Below are 21,765 nucleotides of genomic sequence, written 5' to 3' on the forward strand. Positions count from 1 at the left end.
TACCGAAAACTGTCAACCGCAGATGTTATTGCTTGCAGGCGCATTTCAAGATGGCGGCACTCTTGCTTTAAAAAAAAACATTTAAAGTGGAAAATAATTGCGCATTTTTTCCTAGATTGTATGGCGACGTAAAGCTTTGTTCTTGCTTCTCTATCAAGTAGAACCTGTCTACTATGAATTTTACTTCAAACTACTGCAGTAACAAAGTTTTTTCCTGAGAAATTTAAAGTTGTAGGAACAGCGTGCAAGGAAAGATGGACATCAACTTGTGGTTGTTTTCGTTGTTTGTGGGTTTATTCGTACCGAGTTCCAGCCATAAGTGCCATCGTAACGTTGAGACAGTCTGGCTATTTGAGGCAGGGTCATCTCCAGTGGTATCAAGTCCACTTCTAGCTGATATTAATGGCGATAATGTATTGGATGTTGCTGTATGTACGTTTGAAGGGCAGGTATCTGTTTTGGATGGCCGTACAGGCCATGAACTACCGGGTTGGCCTGTCACAGCACCAGGACATAATTTCCATGCTGCACCGTTATTGGTAAGAGTCGATGCTTAAAAAGGATAAGTGATAATAAATGTAAATAATGTATCACCCCCCCCCCCCCCCCATGCCATGCTGTGGCCATACCATACCTTAACGTACCATATCTTAGGCCTGCAGTGCTACAAGTTTCCAAATCATATGAAAGCCACTCTATTCTAGATCTCTATCTGCTAAGAGATATGCTTGGTTTCACCCTCATCATTTGCATAATATATCTCAAACCTTTCTCTATTTTTAGTATGACATAGATAATGACGGCTTGATGGAAGTATTACTCAGTACATCTGATGGTATAATTATGTTCTTAAAATCAGATGGCACACCATTAACACAGCCAATATTGAAGGTATATTTTATAGTATTAAAATAAGGGATGCTGAAAATTAAGGGTAATTCACTCACCTCTCCCCTTAAATTCAATTCCTGTACTTAACATTATAGAGTCCTGCCCTTACTTAGATAACCCCAGAGGTTGTTTCAGGGTTCAATCTGTGAGTTAGCCATACCCTGACTTAGATAAGCCCAGAGATTGTTTCAAGGTTCAATCTGTGAGTTAGCCATACAATGATTCTAATCAGCCCAAAGGTTGTTTCAGGGCTCGGTCCATCTGAGTTATATAGCCGTGCTCTGAATAATAGATCAGCCCAGAGGTTGTTTCAGGGCTCAATCTGTGAGTCAGCTGTGCTCTGACTTAGATCGGCCCATACATTTATTTTCATGGGTCAGTATAAATTTGATGGTTAGCTCTTTCATCTCTGTAAGTACCATGTTTTATAGAGGTTGTTTTGCTTGTAGGTTCCACCTTTGAAGGTTAATAAGAACTGGTATGTGATAAGTCTGGAACAAATACAAACCAATGAGTTCAATGTTGTGGAGCCAAGATTTGCTGCTAAGCTAGCAGATCAATCAGAATTCATTTCAAAGGTAAAAAAGTATAAAAGTTGTCTGTGACATGGTTGATAGGATAAACAAAGATAATGTTGAAATTTTTGTTGCTAGGGGAGTAGATTGTTAGGTTCGTGGTTATGAGATACTTTAAATCTGTGGCTCAACTGATGACCTCCTTATGACCAGCCATTTGCTTGTTACAGGTGTATACCTGATGTTGCAAACATGAGAAAGGCACCTAGACGTACCCTCCATAGGCTTAGAATTAGTTTCAGTATGATGGTTGTTAATAAAGTTTCGTTCTTGCCAATAAAACCCTGTCCTTGTCACAAAAAAGTCATAACTTTATTTGTTAATTCTTTTCTTACACAGAAAAACTCTGGAAAGAAAGAAGGACTTGCAGATGACATCTGGTCCTTGTACTCTACCACATCACCACCTTCTGGCCTGTCAAAGGATGGGTCCCAAGTGTATGTTGACGCACATATTTTGTCAACTCCTGTCATCGCCGACTTCAATGCTGATGGGCTGGAAAATGAATTGATTGTTCCTGTGAATTTTTACTTTGACCAAAAGAGGTATTTACTATAATAGACATGATCCACTGTTTTCGCATTTCAGACCAGGTGTCATTCCCTAGAGTATCATTTCTTTGTTTAACAGTTGTGAATGAGAAGACAGTGCATGAATATGGATACAACTCAAACAAAGAATCTTATTTTGGAGAGATTGACACCCCTGGTGCAAAACCTGACCAAGATCCTACAGGATCCTGTAGGATCCTGTAGGATCCTATAGGATTCTGTTTAGGAATAAGATCTTATATAGGATCCTATTTAGGATTAGGATCCTAAATAAGACCCTGAATAAGATCCTGAATAGAAATAGGATCCTATAGAGTATCAAGATCCAAAGTAAGATCCTGGATAGGAAGCAGGATCCTAAGTAGGATCCTGGACAGGTATTGAGATCCTGAGTCGGATCCTGGGTAGGATCTTGAACAGGATCCTAATAAGTAATGAGCAGGATCCTAAGTAGGATCCTGGGTAGGAATTAAGATCCTGAGTAGGATCCTGGGTAGGATCTTGAACAGGATCCTAATAAGTAATGAGCAGTATCCTAAGTAGGATCCTGGGTAGGAATTAAGATCCTGAGTAGGATCCTGGGTAGGATCTTGAACAGGATCCTAATAAGTAATGAGCAGGATCCTAAGTAGGATCCTGGGTAGGAATTAAGATCCTGAGTAGGATCCTGGGTAGGATCTTGAACAGGATCCTAATGAGTAATAAGCAGGATCCTAAGTAGGGTCCTGGGTAGGAATTAAGATCCTGAGTAGGATCCTGGGTAGGATCTTGAACAAGATCCTAATAAGTAATGAGCAGGATACTAGATAAATAAAAATTTAAAAAAAATCAAGGCAGTGGGCAATTAAAATAGTTGAGCGTACGAGACTTATATGAGTATAATATGGATAGGTATCGTAGATATGTAGCAAAGGTACAGTTTATGTTAAAGTACATCGTATATAAATGTATATTGAATTGAGAATAAATAATGCGTTTCGAGTGAAGGCAACGCAAATTGAAGTCTTTACGACCTTCTCGCTCTGACGATCAAGGAGTTCGATCCCACTTTTTCAAACGCTCTAAATCTTGGCTTGAAAAGCTTGAATTTCACCTCGATGCAATAAAAAAGAATTTTAGGTAAGTATTTAAAAAAATCTTATATACAATAATAGATTATTTAGTGTCAGTAGACGGACGTCCTTAGATCAGTCCACATCCTCTGAATGCATGTCTTTTTTTATGGTGGCCGAATCTCTGGATGGCGAAGATCTTGTATCTTTATACGAAGATAATGGAAAGACAATATTTATTACAATATTTTTTTTAGGAGTCTGTTTCAAGAAGAAAAACATCGGGAGAAACATCGGTGAGTGCATTCCATGTAATTCGAGATCGAGCCTTCACACAGGTATTCAGCGGTTGCTGGCATAACGCATGCGCATACGTTTCGGCGCCAGAGATTCAACCGTTGGTGATTTTGGTTTACTGTGGTACAAGTTCATGGAGTTTAAACGGGAATTTACTTACGAATATATCTTTTAAACACCCTTTTTGTTTCTCAGAGCTATTTTTCTGTTAATTTTAGATTTTCATTTTTGAAAATCCGCTGTTTATTCATTCCTTTCAGGCAACAGCAACGTCAGAAGTGACTTCATCTGGTGACAGTCCAAAAGTACTTCGAATTCGTCAAATATTCTTCAAATATTTCCAGAAGTAGTACAACCTCGACTGGAGAAACTATAATTCTTGATAGTGATAACGTAAGTATGTATTTCTTACTGATATGTTCTGTAATTTAACGAAAGTTATATGCAGGAAAAGACAGAACCAGTTCAGAATGAAAATGACTTAGTAAGTATTGCTACTGTGTTACAGTGCAGGATGGGAATAACATTTAAGGTTTTTTAGCAGTGAGAAGTTTTGTGCATGTGAAATGGAAGTTTAAACGTTTTTGAACATGGTCATTCAAAAATAAAAGAATAACTAGCTGACATAAACAGCTTAATCATAATATTTTTTAAAGAGTGCTTTAGTTATCTCTCATATTTCCTGTCCTATAGTTTGCAGATGTCATTTACTATTTACCACTTCTCCTTATTTTGTTAATTTGTGAAGCTATTTTATTAGTTCAACAAATTCCTAAATGTAAGAATATTTATTTATTGTTTTATTTAGATTTGGAATGGTACAAACCTTCTAGCAGATGTATCAGCCAAAGCAAAAAAACCTAAACTTTACACAACTAGTTTGTTGTCAGTACTGTTTACTGATGAAGAAATGTGTCTTAGATGTGTGGAACCTAAGGAAGGGGCCACAAGAAAAACAGCTCTTGACCAGAGCAAGATCAACTTATTAAAGAGTAAGTGTTCAACTATTTATACGATGATGAATTAATCACCATTCCCTTTCATTCAATCAATGAAATAATAAGTTTTCCATTATACGATTAACAGGTTTCAATGTTTCATTTATCATAAAATAGAAGCACTACATTACATAAAATAATAAAGTGCACATATCACATAAATGTGACACAATTCTTAACTATTTAGCACCTAATAAATTTATTTATGCATTAGTCAATTGAAACCCTGGCCCCCAACCCCCAGGGAAGGGCAAGGAAATAGCACGTGCAAGGTACCAGACATTTTCCTTTTTCTTGCACTTGTTCTTGCGTTTGGTTGTACTATTAAAAACTTTTTTTGCTTGCACTTATTCACATCTCATTTTCACTGCTTGTGCTTGTTCTTGCTCTTGCATTGCTAGTGAAAACCTGACTTATACTAAGAATTTGCAGAAATAAACACAGTGCTTCAAAGGAATTTCTTTGTCTTTGTGTCATGCCTCGTGGAAACTGCAAGATACTGGTTTGCAGTAATAGTGTTAAGGTGTTTTTAAAGTCCCTACAATCCCTAGTTGTGTTGCTATTTTTGCACAAAGTACTAATAGATATGAGAATTATTAAAATGATTTATTGAATGAGTTTATATTTTTGATATTGCAGGGTGTATCAAAGCAAAGTACGGAGAAAAGGTCCTGGACAAAGGATGGTCAGACATTTGTATCGGCCTTAATCAGAAAAAAATTAGAAAAAATTCAGAAAAATTAATGTGTGCGTTCATAATGTCAAAGAAAATATTGAGTAAATTTGTCATGTTTCTGTTTCAATTGTTGAGATTTACTTGTTTTATTTAGTTCTGCTATCTGCTATTTAAGGGAGACTAGCACCAACATTGTACGATTTTTGATTTATCTGAAACTAAATTTCCTACAACAATCTTACATTTGTGATAAATCCATGGTTAAATGTTTTTCTTGATATTACGATGGGAAGTATTTATGAGTACAAACACTTTACAAAAGTACCATTTCATTTTTTGTTAACTGAAAATAGTCAATAGGATATTGAATATGGTCGTTTTTAATATGTTTAGAAATAAACAAGTTTTAAAAGAATTTGGCATTCTAATATATGTCTCAAAATCTAGAATATTATAGGATCCTTTGTATGATCTTGGAGAAGTTTAACAAGATCTTGAATAGGATCCTATACGAGATCCTATAGAATCCTATTCCAGATCCTAAAGAATACTATTCAAGATCCTATAGGATCCTATTCAAGATCCTATACAATCCTATTCAAGATCCTATACAATCCTATTCAAGATCCTATAAGATCCTAATCAAGATCCTATTTTTTGTAGGATCCTGCTCAATATCCTATAGGATCCTGTAGGATCTTGAATATAATTCTATAGAATCCTGTCCAAAATCCTATAGGATCCTGTCCAAGATCCTAAAGCATCCTGGTCAATGTCCTATAGGATCCTATTCAAGATCCTATAGGATCCTATAGGATCCTGTAGGATCTTATTCAAGATCCTACAGGATCCTGTTCAAGATCCTTTAGGATCCTGTTTAAGATCCTATAGGATCCTGAATACGATCCTAAACAGGATCCTGTACAAGATCTTGGTTAGGATCCTAAACAGGATCCTGCTCAGGATTTGCACCAGGGACATGGCTGAAATAGGCAAAACATTTTGTCAACGTGGATTGGGTCCATTGCTATCTGTTTTTTAAAGCCTAACCAATAGGTCACTATGTTCATGCTTCTAAATGGCTCAAACTAGTTTATTCTGTTTTTGTATTAATCACATACATAATTCTTTGTGTACAAGTACACCTATCACTGCCTGTGATTATAATTTCTCATCCATATAAGAATAATCTTGATATCTCTCCTTTGTTTAGAGTTTCTTCACACCCAAAAGATTCTGCCTTACCAGCAAAGGATTTAGAAAAATACTTAGGTAGTGGTCTTGTGGTATTCAACCTAGATACAGGACACATCATTTACAGCAGTGTCTTGGAAGTCTCAAAGGTCAGTCAATTATTTTATCAGCCATTGTGAGGTTAAGGAAAAAACTGGGTCGAGTTGGCATCGCAGTGTATAGTGGGGCTGTTTATGGGAACATGCGGGGGGGGGGGGGGTAAGTCCCATATATGGACTATACTGGGATAATCCGCTGAACAGGGTATGGTTTTTCAAGCTTCTTGTCATAAACAGGGTATGCAATTTCACTCAAGTTCCAAGTTCTTCCTGAGTTTCCTGTCATCTCCTGTATTTCTACTTTCGTATTGACCGAAACTGGTTATTATGGTCGTAAAAAAACGATATGAGAGATGATATGATAATTGAAACAGGAACTCAGGGCAATAAATTATATCTTTTGTCATAAACAGGGTCCACAAATTTGAGTTTTTTTTATCATAAACAGGGTACCCCTTTCAGAATCCCAGCGGAACACTCCTACCCAAATTCAACATGTTTTCAAGATTGCATCTATTTCGCACCCTAAAACAGTCCCACAATGCACTACAATGTCAACTTGACCCAGGTGTTTACTCAGTAAATCTTATTTCTTTCCTTAAAGAATGTATACTAAATTTATATGCTTTATAATGACAGCGATCTACTCAATACCCTGGATATATACTCTCATCGCCAACAGTAGTGGATAATAGTAGTGTAGTCATTGGTACCTCTGCAGGGAATATTTATCTTGTAAATAGCTCTAAACCAGAATCACAAGTCTTGACATCCATGGATAGCATCCAAGGTCAGGTATGTTGAATATATCCTAATGAGCCTAAGCAGGGCTTTCAGAATGGTTTGGAGTATGTGGTTTTAAATCTGAAGTAGCAAGCTGTGATCTGATACAAGGAACAGGAGGTATTTTAAAGAAACGAAAAAGTAATTGGCAGTTAACTTTGAAGCAATCGCATACTCTAGGAAGTATGCTGCAAGAGAACTTTCAGAGTGACATGTTCTACTACAGTTGAATAATATACCCCTTTTTTTGACAGACAATTAACATTTTTCTTCAGATAAGTGTTGCTGATGCTAATGATGATGGTCATCTTGAAATGCTTACAGTAGATGACAGTGGTAATGTGGCATGCATAGACTTGACAGGGAAGAGGGTATGTATGGCAACTCATTGCAACAGTCTCGGACTGCATATTCAGGAACTTGGGCACAATGTTTTCCTATCTGGACCTCCTGGCCAGTAAATAATCTCAATGTCTCTTCTGTTAAGGTATGGGAGAGCAGAGTATCAGGGTCCCCCTCCACTGGCATTCGAGTAGCTGACATCAATGGTGACGGACTGTTAGATATCATCTTTGCAACTCATGATGGATATGTCTGGGTACTGAATGGTGACACAGGCAAGGTTCTCTCTGGTTGGCCAATCAAACTACCTAGTGAGATCCGTTCAACTGTTCTTGTCACTAAGCTGAAACCTGGAGTCGGCAGTGATCTTGATTTGGTGAGTTGTCTTGTATTACATCACATGTTTATTTCTTTTCCAATAAAATATTTTTCAAAGGTTACTGAAATACCATTATAAAGGCACTCTTCCATCCCATCTATGTTAGTACAGCCTATTTGTTTCCCAAATACTCTGCAAGCGATAACAATGATAATAGTATCGGTGATAATGTAATTAGTTTAAATATGGCAGCAGCAATCACACTAGAAATCATATATGCTTACTCATACCAAACCAACACTGTACTTTACCTATATACCCTTGAAAATTATGAACAACTTCAAAACAGCACTTGATTATATTATTTTGCAACTTTGACTATTATCTAGCATGGGCTCCCTGTGTCTAATGCTGCATTGTTCTCATAACATCCTCCCCAGGTGATACCTCTATTAGATGGCATGCTTGCTATCATCAGAGGTAGTGATCAGTGTGCAGAGTTCATTGATACTGGTGTCTCAGCTTTCTCTTCTGCTGTGGCAGCTAATCTCTCGCCCTGGACAAAGGGATTAGAGTTGGTCGTGGGTGGAGCCGATGGTTCAGTGTTGTGTCTAGGTGATATTAGTAACACGACTGCGTCTGAAAGGTACTAATAATTATAGACAAAGGCCAAGGAGGTGGTGGAGGAGGTTGGAGGTAGGGGAGAAAAGGGGGGGAGAAGGTATAGTAGTGAAGGTGGAGGAGAAGGAGGTGGAGAAGGTGGTAGAGGGAGTGATGGAGGACATGGTGGAGGTGGAGAAGGAGGTGGAGAAGGTGGTAGAGGAAGTGATGGAGGACATGGTGGAGGTGGAGGAGAAGAAGGTGGAGAAGGTGGTAGAGAGAGTGGTGGAGGGCATGGTGGAGGTGGAGGAGAAGGAGGTGGAGAAGGTGGTAGAGGGAGTGATGGAGGACATGGTGGAGGTGGAGAAGGTGGTAGAGGGAGTGATGGAGGACATGGTGGAGGTGGAGAAGGTGGTAGAGGGAGTGATAGAGGAGATGGTGGAGAAGATGGTGGAGGAAAAAAGGTGGAGAAGGAGGGGGTAAGGAGATGGTGTTGGAGGTGTTGCTTGAGGGGTGAAGGAGGTGGTGGAGGAGGGGTGAAGGAGGTTGGAAGGGAGGTACAGTAGAGCTGAGGTGGTATTATCTTACAATATTACAGTAAGGTTGCTGGGTGCCAATTACTCCTTTTTATGTCTTATCTATATATTTTTGGACTTGAGGGCCACAGAGTTATCAGTGTTTTTTAATTACTGTTATGTGTTTACCCTCATGAAATAAAACCTATTTTGTTACTCTAGGTTACCAGATATGATTTCTAGTGAGAGTCTTTTTTCCTGGACATCAGAGACACTTCCCTGTACTGGTACCACGTTTTATTCTGGTAAGATTGGAGTAGCCTTCACTAGGATGACAACACAAACCACTGAATACCGAGGATCAGTTTTTCCTGTTGAGTTTGAGATAAAAGACCAGCAGGGGAAGGACCTCAGATGGAATCATTACACAACTAAGGTAACAATCCTCTAAATATTACAATCAAAACTTATAGCTAGATGGATGTTTTTACTGCTTTAATGGAAAAACCTATATAGTGCAATAGAAATGTCCAGGTTGTTACATGTAAGAAAACGTTTCTGAGACATACCAATTTCAATGTTTTTGGTTAAAAAAATTCCCAGACATGAAAATCACTGTCATTTTTTGATGAAAAAAAACTTTTGAGACATACACTGGAAAAATTTCAACATTTTCAAGTGGACAAATGTTCGGACCTTTTTGGGGGGGATTGGCAAATCCATAGTGCAATAGAATTTGCCAATGGAAGAATACCCTTTAGGCAATAGAATGTATGTTATTCATGTTTCGATTGTATAATAATTATGGTGTCGAGTTCTAACAACAAAACTCTTTGTTTCTTTGCCTGTTTCTTTGCCTGCAGATATTTATTGGAAATAAAATATTAGCAGTGAATAAGACCATTCATAGTCCAGGAGTCTATCAAGAGTATGTACAAGTACCATCTCTTCCTGGAAGGGTTGTCCTGGTAATCAAGGTTATCACACCTAACAATCAATGTTTTCAAGATTCCTTTCACATCAGGTAACTTTTTTTTGCATCGTACTCATCACTGGGGCAGATCAAGGGGGTGTCCTGCAGTGCACCAGACACCCACCTAACAAATTCCTGGATCCATCACTGCATCAGCTATTAGCCGTTCTGAGGTTGTGAGAAAACTGGGTTGAAATGGCATTGTAGAGCAGTGGGACTGTATTAGGGAACATTACCAAGATTGCTACCAAAGAGTCCCACAATGTGTAGTTTCAGAAATTATCCAAACCCTAACCGCAGAGAATTTTTTTTCAGACCCCCACTACCCCCAGAAATTTAAATTGTCTTACATACAAACTCTGTATTTATGTTCTGTCTCTGACCCCCCTACCCCTCAGAAATCCCAAATTCCTCTGGGGGGGGGGGTGTGGATGATTACTGGATGAATAAAATTATAATTTACTTCCATATAATCTTGATTTTTATAGTTTTAACGCCCATCAACTTGAAGATGTACACTGGTATCTTTTGGCACCATTTTTGACCATGTCATGCCTACTCATAGTACTGTATGGTAATGATCTTCCCTTGGATGTTCTACCAACCTTCCTGAGAAAGCGTCCCAAGTAGAACAAAAGGGCAAAAACGCTAGACATCAAGACTACACAGAGACATCCACTTGGCCAATGGGCTTACAGTGCAGTAATGTACTGTTAGAAGTTTTTCCAGTTATCTTGAGAAACACTTGTTGAAGAGTCATGTGCTATGTCTACTTGGTGAATCTCTTTGAAGTTTCATCTGCTACGTGTACATTGATAAGACATGAAAGATAGCTGTCAGGAAAGAAGATGACAGAAAGATGGAGAGAAGGAGGGAAAGGTAGAGGAAGAAAGGAATTCACTTTGCCAACTGTAGTAAAATTGTTGTCATGACTAATCAATTCCATCTGTGCCCCAAAGATGACCATGCTGGTAAATTAAAACATGGTTAAAGACCTTTTAGCAATTACAACTCATATTCAAGCTGAACTTTAAGCAAAGCCAGTGTTGAATGAAGCAAGCATTCCAAAGCAAAGGGATAAGAGATATTGGGAAGCTAAAACATGATAAAGTAAAAGAATTAACATCATCTTTTCCATCAAAAGGGAAAGGTTTGACTAATATTAACATTAAATAAAATAGCAGGCGATAATATGGAAAATGGACTGAAATGTTTATTATCTATTTACAGGTCATTATTTTTGACAAAGTTTACAACTTTCTACACGTCTTTTATTTTAATGTATAAATCTTAATTATTACTTATCAGTACTAACCTAGTATTCTTTTGTTTAGAGTGGTTTCACGTTTGCACAATACATGTATACCAGTTGTATGTACGTCACATCAAAGGAGCTCAATTTGGAGGAAAAAAACAAAAGAATTTCAATCTCATGAGAATTTGAAACCTAGTGCTATTACCTCCAAATTGAGCTGCATTATGAAGTGATGCAAGGGGTCTATAATATGCCTGTCATGAAACCATTCCAATTTCATGATTTTCAACACACATTAATTCACTTTTATCTACCATGCATAGGACATAAATTATACAATCTGCACTACACAAAAAATGGAGTTCTTATTTCTTTCTGAAAAAACTAGTTTAGGAATCGTGGCTTTCAGCCAATGAGAGCATTAAGTTATTTTACAGACCTTCAGCAAGGTGAATCTAATATCTTGTTGCACAACTCCCTCCCTACCCTACCCTCCCAAGGAGTGCATGGGAATAAATCCTCTATAATCAAGGACCTTTTGCATCATCACATGAATGCAAGCATACATGTTAGATGTCAAAACTTGTGTAAAATGATCATATTGTTCCTGGCATCTAACATGGCTGGCATCTAGCATGGCTGCCATCATGTGGATGGTGTAAAACTATCTATAGTCCTTCTCCACTCCTTGGAAAATGAAGTATGGTTAATTACTACCTGTAGAAATCACTAGAGTGGTAAAACGACCGTTGGAATGCATTGTCTCGCAGTGATAGATTTACAACTCGTACTAACATCCTGTGAGCAACATGTAAGTTATCAGTCTTGGGCTCAGCCTATATTTAATGTTCAAAACTTGTACATTCAGTTATTATTTCCATTTCCACTTGTAAGAAAGGGACAGTTTAATGCAATGACATAATTTTTCAAATTTGAATGTCATTTGCTAAAGCAATGTTTTATTATCAAAACATGCTTTCACACAATCTATCTATCGGGCTCAAATAGAAAAAATATGCCTATTAGGCAGACATTGTTACAATAACATGAGTAAATTTTGGCACTGCATTTTTTGCAACTGTCATCCCACTAATTTCAAGCCCTAAATCTCTAGTCACCAAAGAAATGTCAAACCCCTCAGGACAGAAGAATAGTGACAGAAGTATTGTCTAGTATTATTCATTGGACAAAGTTGGTCATCACTAGTTTAATATGTTCAGGTTTTTTCTTGCTTGGGTGTTTCGTCTGACATCAATCTCTTTGGGCGACTGAATGGATTATTGAAGGATACATTTGTTTTTTTCTTTCTTGCCAAGGAACCTTGATAAACAAAAAAAGAAATCAGTGAGTGAGTAAAGAACAAAAGCTGCCAAGAAATCCAACTGTGAGGCTGGAATATAATGGGCATTGTTTTGGAAAATATAACATATTATTTATAACATGTTTTAGAAAACATAACACATTGTTTAGACAAATAATCAAAGAAATCAGTGAGTGAGTAAAGAACAAAAGCTGCCAAGAAATCCAACTGTGAGGCTGGAATATAATGGGCATTGTTTTGGAAAATATAACATATTATTTATAACATGTTTTAGAAAACATAACACATTGTTTAGACAAATAATCAAAGAAAATCAAGATGGGACACTACAAAGTCTAAATTTTGCGCCAAAGAATCTTGTATGAGTGAAGGTACTGTTACTGAACCCTTAGTAGTCACACCCAAGTTTTAGCAGCTACAAGTTTAAGTTTATAATGGGTTATTTATGTTCTGAAGTGCTCTTTCATTATAACATTGATGGATATACAGTAGTATGACTTACTTTCAAGTTTGGATAGACTAAGACGGTCCATGCGACATCGTATGTCCCCTCCAATATTCTGGCAGCATTCCCTATTAACAGAAAAATAGGGTTAAATAGACCTCTTTACCTTGGGCGTAATGTTTACCCATCTCAGACCATGTGTCATTTTCGAGAATAAGATTCTTTGTTTGAGTTGTCATGAGCAACAGCTAAACAAAGAAAGGATACCTTTTGGGAATGACGTGATCTGAGTTGGGAAAACAGACAATATTAAAGATTACTATCTTCTGTTCAGAATGATAATTACTATTGCACTCACTCCTGAATCTCATCTTCACACTCAACGCAAGACTGCACCAAAGCATCAATCATCACTGCTTGCTTAGAAAAGATCTGCAGCCTCTGAACAGTTGTGGTGCCGTCGTTTTCCTTGGAGTCAAACTCCAACCAGAACGTGTCTAGGCAGTCCTTGTTACATTCCTCTGCTGGTGTATAGTCCCATGATAGTTCATCAAAACCAAGGCTCAGTAAAATCTCCTATATGACACGAAAAGTTTATTATAAGTTAAGAGGAAAAAATATGAGAACCAGAAAACAGTGGTCTAGAAAGACTGACCAACGATAGAAATGGGTTGCTTAGGTTGTTTAGGGAATTTCAGGAAATAAACAAGTGGAGGCCAAGGGCGGATCCAGCCAAAATTTTAGAGGGGGGGGGGCTAATTGAGTTTCTTCCGTCAACACAACGGAAAACAATATAAAATGCATCGTTTTTTTCTGCTGAAGGAGGGGACTTCAGCCCCCCCCCTGGATCCACCCTTGGAGTCTGCAGGGGCCTCCTTAAAATGTTGTGGAGAGCCAGGCTAGATATAAGAATTATAAGTAATGATAAATAAAATAATTATAAAGCTGCATCTCATAACAATATAATAAATAATATTAAATTTTTAAGTAAAGCTACAACATCTCATTAGAGACACTATCTTGCACAGTAATAGACCAAATTTGTTGAGGTGCAATGTTTTCCTGTTTCAGACAGAGAATAAGATCCTTTGTTTGAGTTGTATCATATTCAAGTGTCTTCTCATGTGCAACTGTTAAACAAAGATATGATACTCTAGGGAATGACACATGGTCTTGAGAATAAGATCCTTTGTTCGAGTTGTATCATATTCATGTGTCTTCTCATGTGCAACTGTTAAACAAAGAAATGATACTCTAGGGAATGACACATGGTCTTGAGAATAAGATCCTTTCTTTGAGTTGTATCCATATTCATGCGTCTTCTCATGCACAACCATTAAACATAGGAATTATGCGTTTGGGAATGACACCTGGTCTGTAATGGGAAAAAACTGCATATCCACAGATTAGGTCTATTATACAATAATGTAGAAATCATTCTTAATAGCTTACATTTTTGGCCTCATCTATGATGTGGATTTTTTCTCTGTTGACTGCAACCCCTACAGCAAGATCAGACTTTCCTAAGATGCTAGATAAAATTGATGGTGGCTTTTCTATCTGGCCAGCAAAGAATACACTCCTAAAATAACAAAATGACAAAATTGTTCATGTTAACAATTATTCAAATATTAAAATATAGAAATATAGATAAGTTATAGTGCTTGGGAACGAGGTTATTCCATGCGAAAGCCCTTGGAATTAAATTCGGAAAAATTAATTTCCAACCTCGCTGGGTCCACATATTCTCAAATTCAAATATTAGTACACAGGTACCTACTAATGGGCCATTGACACCTAACAGGTCACATGAATCTAACTCCTTAAATCAAGGAGTTGCGTAACCTAACTCTTTATATTAAAGGGTAACGGCATAATACATTTCATATGCTTCAAAGGTTTTCCTCCCTCCCACGGTCATGAGATAAATAGCCGAATTTTGATTTCATCAGTTAGTTAGCCACGCCCTGAGTTAGATCAGCAAAGGGTTCTAGCTGTGAGTTAATTAGCTGTGCTTTGACTTAAATCTGACAGGGTCGAGGTTGTTTCAGAGTTTCATCTGTGAGTTAGCCATTCCCTGACTTTGATCAGCCCAGAGGTTGTTTCAGGGTTTTAGCATTAAATTAGCCATGCCCTGACTTAGATCAGCCAAGAGGTTGTTTCAGGGTTCGATCTGTGAGTTAGCCATTCACTGACTTAGATCAGCCAAGAGGTTGTTTCAGGGTTCGATCTGTGAGTTAGCTGCATGCCCTGACTTTGATCAGCCAAGAGGTTGTTTCAGGGTTTTAGCATTAAATTAGCCATGCCCTGACTTAGATCAGCCCAGATATTGTTTCAGTGGGGTTCGATCTGTGAGTTACCCATGCCCTAACTTTGATCAGCATAGGTTAATATGGTTTGGGGGCATCATTAAAATTTGAAGGTTAGAGCAAATTTCCAATGGCCTATTTATTATCTTAGCACTACTTTGTTAAAAGTCCTTGTTCAAATGATCAAATAAACGAAAACATTCCACGTTTTTACACATTTCTTACAAACATACCCATAGTATGGAAAGGTCCAACATTTCTCCAAGTAACTCCTGTACAGTTGCCTTAACTCCAGCGATCTGTTGGACACCTCTTTGTATTTATCAAGTAACTGTTGCTCCAAAGTGTTACGTGTGGCTGACCGCCGTCCAGGTAATGTCCACCCCACTTTGCAAGCAGAAACTGGCAAATATTCTGTCAGTTTGTCCCTGTAACATAAATGATATCTGTAAAAACCTCTTTCTAAATACAGGTCAATTTTGGAAGACAAAACAATGACATTCTGATCTCATGAGAACTGAGGGAATTGCTGGAAGGGGTCTATAAGACTGGTAATGAAATTCATGACATTTATTCCATTGATTGAAACAAAACAATAGTATACTCTCTGGTTAATAGCACATATGATGGGCAGTGTTTGCCTGTCGTTGTAGGCTGGTAGTAAGATTCATGAGATTCATTCCATTGATTGATACCAAGCAACAGTATAATCTCTGGTTGATAGTAAGCACATGATGGGCAGTGTTTGCCTGTCATAAAAGACTTAAAGACTTAAAGAACACCAGAGAACTAAAAACTTTCAAAAAAAGCTTAAAAACTCATATCTTCATAAATACATTATAAATAGATATAATATAGATACCAGTAGTTAGAGTTACATATATTATATATCATTTTTATTGTTTTTATTATTTTATTTTATTTTTTCTTAACTTATATCCTCTAGTTTTATCTTTAACTGTTTTTGGATTAGTATTTTTTTTTCAATGTTTTGTATATATTTAAACAAGTATTTTGTGAAGCGCTGTAGAGTCTTAGATACGGCGCTATATAAATATCTATTATTATTATTATCATTATTATTATTGTTGACTGATAATGTTTGATATCAAAGAATACTCACTTAAAGAATCCAAGTTTATGGTCTTGTTCCTTGAATTTCCCATTCTCGATAACAGCCAGCATGCCTCCCAACTCCATGCTTTCATTCTTGCTGACAGGATATGTGCCTGACATCACATTGAATTTAGCCTACAAAGATAATGATCATGAAAGGAGATGAACTTCATCAGCTTATCACTGCCAAGGGCAGATCCAGCCAAAATTTTAGGGAGGGGGGGCTAATTGAGTTTCTTCCGTCAACACAACTGAAAACAATAAAAAAAAGCATCTAATTCTTCAGATTTGTTTTGATTTTTTTTCTGCTTAAGGGGGGCTTCAGCCCCCTTTGCCCCCTGGATCCGCCCTTGACTGAGCCTAATGAGAAATAAATCCATGTGCTTTTGTATTGTGATCAGATGCTCTATAACTGAGCTACCGGAGACTCTTGGTGAGAAACATGTAATGGCCTATAATGGGTTGTCTAGATTTAGTCTCCAAATTAAACTGCAAGGCTTAGTGATTATGATTTAAGACATAAAATGTCAATTTTATTCCATGCGTCATTCAATATTACAGCAAGCAGGAAATTATGAAAGCATGAGAGAAGTGTGAAGAAAAAAAAACACAAGCCACGGGTGAATGCTGACATTTCTTGAGTGCTTGAAGCTCTTCCTAACATGACACCTCAACCTTATATCAACACAAGAAATGTGTTAGATGTGCATTAACCTTACCTCTTCAAACAACCTTCTGATCACCTTGGCATCTTTGACCTGATGGAAAACAAAATATATTTTATTTAGTACAGAAGTCTAATTACTCTGATGCTCTAATTATAGATAATATTCATTAGAACTCGGATATATACATGGCCTATGCAAGCATAATAGTCAAATGCAGCAAGGGAGGGGTAGGTGAAGCCATAACTCTTCTACTTTTTCAGCTTGCATGTTACAATTATATTTGAAATGATGACAGTTAATGTCCCAAATCCACTTGGGCATATGTTTCTCCATTTCAGACCATGAGTAATTTTCTTCAGAATAAATTCTTTGAAACATGGACTGAAATGGGAAAACTATTAGACCCAAGTGGAATAGGTCAATTGAGCTTTCCTTGCTTTACCCCTATCACTTTTTGGGTGCTCCACAGTCCGTTTTAGTTAAGTAATTTTCGATAACAATCATAAAATTCTTTTGAAGGAAAATTTACCTTCTTTTCTTCTGACAAGGGATAAAATGAATTCCTCTGATAGCATAGAATAGGTTCATCTGCAAGTGAAAGAAAAAAGATAAAGTTAGATAGGCTGCGTACAGTACAATATTAGTGGAAGAATATCTTTCATTCATAACTGTTCGTTTTATCAACCATAAACTTTAATAAATATGATCCAAGCTTTCGGCCTACTCGGCCATCCTCAGGGAAATGAAAATCGTTTCAATTGACAAAGAAAATGCAATCAAACCATGGCATATGTGAGCGTGCATAAATTAAACGGAGTCACGCATGCTTAGAAAAAAACAAATTAATTAAATAAATAAATACATAAATGAATAATAATAATAATATCTTTCGTGTTTTCGCATACCCATTTCAATAGCCTCATCATTGGCATTTGTAAATTTCTTTAAAAGTTCTGGCCATACTTTGCGCAGTTTGTAAGGAATGTGATGATCTTTGAGCTGCAGTTCTAAAAATATGATCAATAAGGACTGTTTATTAGTTATATTATCATAAGTTATCATTATCTTCATCACCATGATTAATATCATCCTTATAATAATTGCCATCCATTGCGATTATTATCAAATCATCCTCAGATCTCCTTATTGCCATCATCATTATCACCATAATATATCATCAAGATTAACATAATTATCCCCATTATTTTTATAATTATCATCGACATCATTGTCATTGTAACTGAATTAATCATTCATTCCATTAATCTTTTTTAAATCATGTGATAGGCTGTGGCTAGCAGTCCATTGCCATCCCACATCAATATATTAAAAAACATATTATAAAAAAACTATATCCAATAAATTAAAAAACATTTGACTAAAAAACTTACGTAGTAACGGTGATTTAAGCCAAATACAGAAGACAGCTTCTGCGTCAGGTTGAAGACTGAGGTTCTCCATCATGATCCGCTTCATCGTACCAGCAGTAGCATTCTTGCCGTCCTCTAAGTTTAGGAGCCGTGCAGCTTTTTCTACTAGGAAGACTGCCACTGTCATAGCTGTATGATTATAAAATGAACAATAAATTGCTAAAATTATAAAAATGCATGAATATAATACTGATTTTAAGCATTAGGCCAGTGCTGTTGGCCAATTATTGGCCCGGAGGGGGGTACTCCCCTATATTTGCTATACGGGTATGTGCTGCCCTATAGGGTATGGTTTTTCGGCTTTTGGGTCTGGCGTAGGGTATCATTTTTTGACATTTTGTCTGGGTATCATTTTAGTCTGGGATAGGGTTAACGATTTGGTCGTTTTTGTCTGGCGAATAGGGTACGCTTTCTGCCGACACAAAACAATAAAAATGTTAGTAAATATTGATTGCAATCGATCGTAAAACCGTATTTTCCATCTTTTAGTCTCGGATAGGGTGTACAATTCTTAGTTTTAGTCTGGGGTAGGGTATGTAAAATCAAAATTTTAGGTCTGGGATAGGGTCAAGGTTTTGAGGTCCTGGCGGCACATTCCTAACCAAGTTGGGGTGGTAGTACCCCCCCCCCCCCCCCCCCCAGGATTATTGGTCACCAGTTGTTCATTTTACATTTTCAAAAGGATCCAAGCATTTTCAAATTACCTTGCTGGGATTGTAATCTTTGGATGATTTCAGGATGACTTCCATGGGATTTTTGCTTTGATTTCTTTATGATTGACCTCTTGTCTTCAGGATAAGAGTGTGCTCTTTTATAATCTGCAGCACTTTGTTTTGTCTCTTTCCTAAAATCTTGAGTCTTCAACTTGAGACCTGGGCCTTTCTTTTTTGGTTCTTCATGTTCTTGGCCTGTCACAGCTTTAAGCTCAACATCCTCAGCTTTCTCTATTGATGTTGCCATGTTATAGCTTCCCTTTACTTGAAACATTCAAGATTTAGAAATGTTAGGTGTGAAAATGTCCTGAATTTATTTTACTGACTAATGCATTAAGTATTATTTATACAATTACAATGTATGTAATATCTGTATTTTCCATTAATGCTGTACAGTACATTGAAATGGCTTCTCATCTACAGTATGCTATACATTGAAATGACTTTTCATAAATGCCATAACATTTATATAGGTTCTCATATATAACTGTAATGTTTAAATAATTTCTCGTTATTCTGTAACATTGAAGGATTTTTCATTATCACGATGAATGGCTTTTCATTAATGCTATGGCATTGGAATGGCTTCTAATGTCATAACATTGAAATGGCTTCTCATTAAAGCTATAACATTGAAATGGCTTCTTATATCATAACATCCAATGGCTTCTCATTAATGCTTTAACATTGAAATGGCTTCTCATTAATGCTATAACATTGAAATGGCTTCTCATAAGTCATAACATTAAATGGCTTCTCATTATTGCTATAACATTGAAATGGCTTCTCATTAATGCTATAACATTGAAATGGATTTTCATTAATAACATTTCAAGTTTATTTTAGGTTAATTTTCCCTCTAAATTAGATTTTCCCTCCTTTCTAATAAAAAACAATTATTTTGTCTTAAATCATTGAATTATTTACCATACTGTGATAGCGCTAATCTAAAGCTCTTGATAATTTATGCATAGGGCAACTCATTATTAACTCCCTAAATCTATATGATCAAATGCACGTTAATGACTTTCAACACATCTTTATCTATAAAATGCACTAATGTAAATGAGCTAAAAATTCATTGAAGTATTATCGAGTCGATATATTTTGAAGGATATTTTGGGAAGATCGTTCAATATTGAAGTACATAATTCGAAAGCTGGCGTACAAGATTTAAAAACAACAACATCCTCAAAACATAAAATCCAATTATTCTAGGTGCAAAAGAATATTAAAGTGAATTTATAAAAAATAATGGCAAAAGACAGAGTTTGGTGTGAAGACGTGAACAAGTTAATTAAACCTGGGACAAATGAAAAATTCAAGTTAAATTTTGTCGATCCAAAACAAGGAACGAGTGAGCACTACAATCCAATAGAAAGACCGCAGCAAGAAGCAGAATTCTTGGTTTACCTTTACGATTCAATGGTTTATAAGGTGCTGTCCTTACTCTTTCCAGAGGCATACTTCCACTCATGATTTAAAAATTGCAGAGCAAACTCTATCTCAACTTATTTGATCGTTGGCTTTAGTACTTTAAAATGAACTCTTCGCATCGTTGCAGCTTACCTTTCAAGGAGTTTCCTGTCACTTTATTTATGTTAAGCGAAAGTTCCTTTTCAGGTCCAAACAGGATCAAGAAAAACAAATTTGAAAAAAAGTCTTCAGACATTCACTAAATGTCACTAACAAAATAGCCACATTTGAGTCTCCAGAAGCCTAGAAATCCAAACCAAACTATCCTCTGGAGTCGAAGAGGTCTTGGTTTTTGTTCTTGGGTTAATAATACGTGCATGTATGGATTCAAATGGCTAAATATTCAAGTGTTTTTCAGCTCCTAATTTATTCAATGTTCAACAAGATGGTGCAAAGCTTCCCGTCTTACCCATAATGCAGAGTTACAACATAAACGCAATAGACCAACCACTTCCGTTTCCGGTCTTGAACGCCTACATGATAACTCGCCCTTTACTTCAAACTGCGTTTCTCGATTTCTTTCACTTTCTTTTCTTTTTTAGCTGATGATTTTTTCATAGGATGTAGTCAATGAAGAGTATTTCCGGATTTTCCAAGTATAATGTGCAATACAGTATCGTATATCAGTAGCTTAATAGATTTATTTTTAACTTTGTGTTTTTAGTGTCAAATGAATACAGGAAAATTTCGAAAGACACTCCTCTTCAATTAATAAATATCGTAATGCCTCTCTACTATTTGTTCTACTCGCTCCACAGGTAATGACGTCATTTGGGAAAATGCGTCACTTCCCGAGTTGTACTGAGATCTCTTGTGTGAGATCCTGCTGACAAACATGTGCGCAAAGCAAGATTAAGATAGTGAACTGTTTGACATTGGCCAACATAGGTTAAATGCGACTTAAATGAAACTTACGGGGTACGCCATGTCAACAGTTCCTTTCTTGATGCTTGACGTCTGTTTCGAAGTAAAGCATTGGTACTCCCTGCTCCCCTCCCCTCCCCCCCCCCCCCCCCCCCCCCCCCCCCAAGTCATAAGATGACTTTCTTGAGGGATAGGTTTAGAAAAAGCGCCGTTCCCAGTTACTTTGTCCTCCAGCTCGCACTTCCTTGATTGCTTATCCTCTAATTTATCCATTTTTCATCAGGTCCCCATTAGTCACGATCCC

General features: G+C 36.9%; 2 protein-coding genes and 1 long non-coding RNA gene across 4 annotated transcripts; 2 read left to right on the forward strand and 1 right to left on the reverse strand.

Moving 5' to 3' along the window:
* The first annotated feature begins 50 nt into the window (after positions 1–50).
* LOC116297021 (uncharacterized) lies at positions 51–11,064 on the forward strand. Its single transcript, XM_031705145.2, has 12 exons — positions 51–539; positions 784–891; positions 1,341–1,469; positions 1,806–2,011; positions 6,254–6,383; positions 6,972–7,127; positions 7,391–7,486; positions 7,603–7,833; positions 8,217–8,422; positions 9,114–9,327; positions 9,755–9,915; positions 10,353–11,064. The coding sequence occupies exons 1-12, from the start codon at positions 255–257 to the stop codon at positions 10,492–10,494; spliced, it is 2,064 nt and encodes a 687-aa protein (XP_031561005.2). The 5' UTR covers positions 51–254; the 3' UTR covers positions 10,495–11,064.
* Positions 3,455–5,167, forward strand: LOC116306473 (uncharacterized). Its single transcript, XR_016121842.1, has 3 exons — positions 3,455–3,759; positions 4,175–4,358; positions 5,004–5,167. It is a non-coding gene; the product is annotated as an uncharacterized LOC116306473 (long non-coding RNA).
* Positions 11,056–21,005, reverse strand: LOC116297022 (putative FERM domain-containing protein FRMD8P1). Of its 2 annotated transcripts, none has more exons than XM_031705148.2 (12): positions 20,691–21,005; positions 19,113–19,385; positions 18,370–18,537; positions 17,884–17,985; positions 17,508–17,566; positions 17,030–17,068; positions 16,318–16,445; positions 15,428–15,622; positions 14,338–14,467; positions 13,244–13,461; positions 12,943–13,013; positions 11,056–12,439 (listed from the first exon to the last, which is right to left on the reverse strand). In XM_031705148.2, exons 1-12 carry the CDS (start codon positions 20,791–20,793, stop codon positions 12,336–12,338), a joined length of 1,590 nt encoding a protein of 529 aa, XP_031561008.2. In that variant the 5' UTR covers positions 20,794–21,005; the 3' UTR covers positions 11,056–12,335. The 2 variants fall into 2 exon arrangements, with proteins under 2 accessions (XP_031561008.2, XP_031561007.1); XM_031705147.2 differs by lacking the exon at positions 20,691–21,005 and adding an exon at positions 20,535–20,677.
* Between the last annotated feature and the right edge of the window lie 760 nt (positions 21,006–21,765).

Source organism: Actinia tenebrosa, unplaced genomic scaffold (assembly GCF_029948245.1).
Source record: "Actinia tenebrosa isolate PJP-AT-01 unplaced genomic scaffold, QUT_ActTen_1.0 PGA_scaffold8__29_contigs__length_14323225, whole genome shotgun sequence".
Taxonomy (NCBI): Eukaryota; Metazoa; Cnidaria; class Anthozoa; order Actiniaria; family Actiniidae; genus Actinia; species Actinia tenebrosa.

What these genes read in the sequence shown, in the direction of transcription:
- LOC116297021 (XM_031705145.2), top strand. Translation starts at nt 255, where the DNA reads ATGGACATCAACTTGTGGTTGTTTTCGTTGTTTGTGGGTTTATTCGTA. An exon ending in GTGTCTTGGAAGTCTCAAAG is followed by an intron (nt 6,384 to 6,971) that starts GTCAGTCAATTA and finishes TTATAATGACAG; the next exon opens with CGATCTACTCAATACCCTGG. An exon ending in TAGACTTGACAGGGAAGAGG is followed by an intron (nt 7,487 to 7,602) that starts GTATGTATGGCA and finishes TCTTCTGTTAAG; the next exon opens with GTATGGGAGAGCAGAGTATC.
- LOC116297022 (XM_031705148.2), bottom strand. Translation starts at nt 20,793, where the DNA reads ATGTCTGAAGACTTTTTTTCAAATTTGTTTTTCTTGATCCTGTTTGGA. An exon ending in GACAGGAAACTCCTTGAAAG is followed by an intron (nt 19,386 to 20,690) that starts GTAAGCTGCAAC and finishes GAATGTTTCAAG; the next exon opens with TAAAGGGAAGCTATAACATG. An exon ending in TCATAGATGAGGCCAAAAAT is followed by an intron (nt 13,462 to 14,337) that starts GTAAGCTATTAA and finishes CGTGTCATATAG; the next exon opens with GAGATTTTACTGAGCCTTGG.